The sequence below is a fragment of the Otolemur garnettii genome, unplaced genomic scaffold, assembly GCF_000181295.1.
Source record: "Otolemur garnettii isolate 467f Iridium unplaced genomic scaffold, OtoGar3 scaffold00299, whole genome shotgun sequence".
NCBI lineage: Eukaryota > Metazoa > Chordata > Mammalia > Primates > Galagidae > Otolemur > Otolemur garnettii.
Window position 1 is genome coordinate 454047 of NW_003852694.1, and position 2220 is coordinate 456266.

The 2220-nt window shown below is 36.9% G+C and overlaps 1 protein-coding gene across 1 annotated transcript in view; it reads left to right on the forward strand.

The window, feature by feature from the left end:
* The first annotated feature begins 1295 nt into the window (after nucleotides 1-1295).
* The window catches only part of CLEC12B (C-type lectin domain family 12 member B), a 7898-nt gene continuing 6973 nt past the window's right edge, over nucleotides 1296-2220 (forward strand). The window contains exon 1 of the mRNA XM_003803371.2: nucleotides 1296-1474. Coding sequence (XP_003803419.1) covers nucleotides 1384-1474 — 91 coding nt within the window. The 5' untranslated portion in view covers nucleotides 1296-1383. The remainder of the gene's footprint in view (nucleotides 1475-2220) is intronic.

Genomic DNA, 2220 nt, shown 5'->3' on the forward strand with positions numbered 1-2220 from the left:
AGCCTAAGCAGGCAGACCTCAGCAGGCCTTCACAGACCTCCAAGGGAGAAAGAGCAGGAAAGCAAGAGCTGTAACACGTGATCCTGCTCTGCAAGGAGGCTTGGCTCTTTGTAAGAGCTGTAACATTCATATTATAAAGCCTATCTCACTACTGATCCTGCTCTGTAAGGAGGTTTGGCTCTTTGTGAGAGCTATAACACTTGTTAAATAAAACCTAACCTACACCTGTTGAATAAAACCGAACCTACATTTGTTGAATAAAACCTATCTTGTGGTACATCACTTCATTCTTCGAACCACCGAGACCAAGAGCCTGGAAATCCAGTATCAAAATCTGGTATCACCATCTTACCCTTGTCAGAATGGCCATTATTAAAAGTAAAAAACAATGGATACTGGTGGGGATGCAGAAAGAAAGGAACAGTTATACACTGTTGGTGAGACTGGAAATTAATACAACCTCTATGGAAAATAGAATGGAGATTTCTTAAGGAAATACATGAAGATGTAGCATTCAACCTAGTCATCCCACTACTGGATCTCTACTCAAAGGAAAATAAGTCATTTTGTCAAAAAGACACCCACACTCTAGCAATTATTGTAACATTATTCCCAGTTGTGAAGATGTGGAATCAAACTAAGTGCCTAGCCATCAATGGAGTGGATTAAGAAATGTAATACATATATACATATGCATATATGTGTGCATATATATATATACATGCAGTACTACTCAGTCATAAAAATAAATAAATGAAATAATGTCTTTTCCGTATCTTCTTTAATAGTTGGGATCTAATCCATGGGCACACCCAGACACAAAGAGATGCAAAAGTCATTGGAAATCAAAAAGAGGAAGTGGGGAGAAGGGAGGGGCAAAAACCTACCTATCAATTACAATGAGCACAATTTAGATGACAGGCCCATTAAATACCCTGACTTAAGCATTACTAAAGATATTTATGTATACTTTTACCCCATTAAATTTTGAAATTAAAAAAAATGCTTTTGGCTCAGTGCCCATAGCCACATACACCAGGGCTGGTGGATTCGAACCCAGCCCAGGCCTGCTAAACAACAATAACAACTACAACAACAAAATAACTAGGCAGGCATCTGGTCTCAGCTACTTGGGAGGCTGAAGCAAGAGAACCACTTAACCCCAGGAGTTTGAGGTTGCTGTGAGCTGTGATGCCATAGCACTCTACCAAGGGTGACATAGTGAGACTCTGTCTCAAAAAAAAAAAAAAAAAAAGCTTTTGTGTGAAAGAGGGGAAGTGAAGGGAGGGGGAGAGCTCCCAGCCTTGAAAAGAACACCCTGTTCCTGTGCTTGAAGATATTGAAACATTAATTATATAATTTATAGTAGTGCTTTCTTCTGCAATGTCTGAAGACGTGACCTATGCGACACTCACCTTACAGGATTCTGCTGGAACAAAAAATAACCAGGATGGAAATAACCTAAGGAAAAAAGGTAGGAGTTCAGAGAGACCAAACTGTGTCCTTGGGGAATGCACAGGTGCTAAATGCTTGAGGTGCTGGCTTTGATGTCAATGCTAAAGAGATGCGTGTTGTGGAATCTCCAAAATGGAGGCAAATAATTGAGAAATAGATTAGCAAAAAGAGTATTCCCAATGCTGAGAAGAAAATGCATGGCCTTCAGAACCTTTTTACATTGTGTGGTATATTTATCACTATGTTTCATGAAGCTCTGTGCTGTACTGAAAAATTTTGACTAGATATGCTGGGGATTTGGGAGGACTAAGCGATTTATTTTTATAAATATAATCCTTGATATTTATACCCTGTAGAGATGCCAAAGTAATATTATTTTGGAAACCATATCGAAGGTTTCTAAAATAGAGAAGGTGAAAGAAATTTTTTTTTTTTTAGATGGTGTAAGTAACTGAAGGGGAAAAAAATGGAAGATGAGTACGTCAGGAAAGATAAGACCTAGTTTCTCTTTTATAAATATTCAAAGTTTTTTTAGGGTAGATGAAATCCCAAGCATAATTTGCAATGTTGTATCAGTAACCACAATATCTGTATAGTATTTTATGTACTTTATGTCATATCTTAATCAAAGTATAATTGTTAAGTAAATTAACAATAATATTGGAATAATATTAGTGGTATTTTCTCTATTGCATGCATGAAAAATGTAAGAACCATTTGTATTAAAAAGAAATACTTAGGGTGCTAAAGTTTGAAAAGTTATCT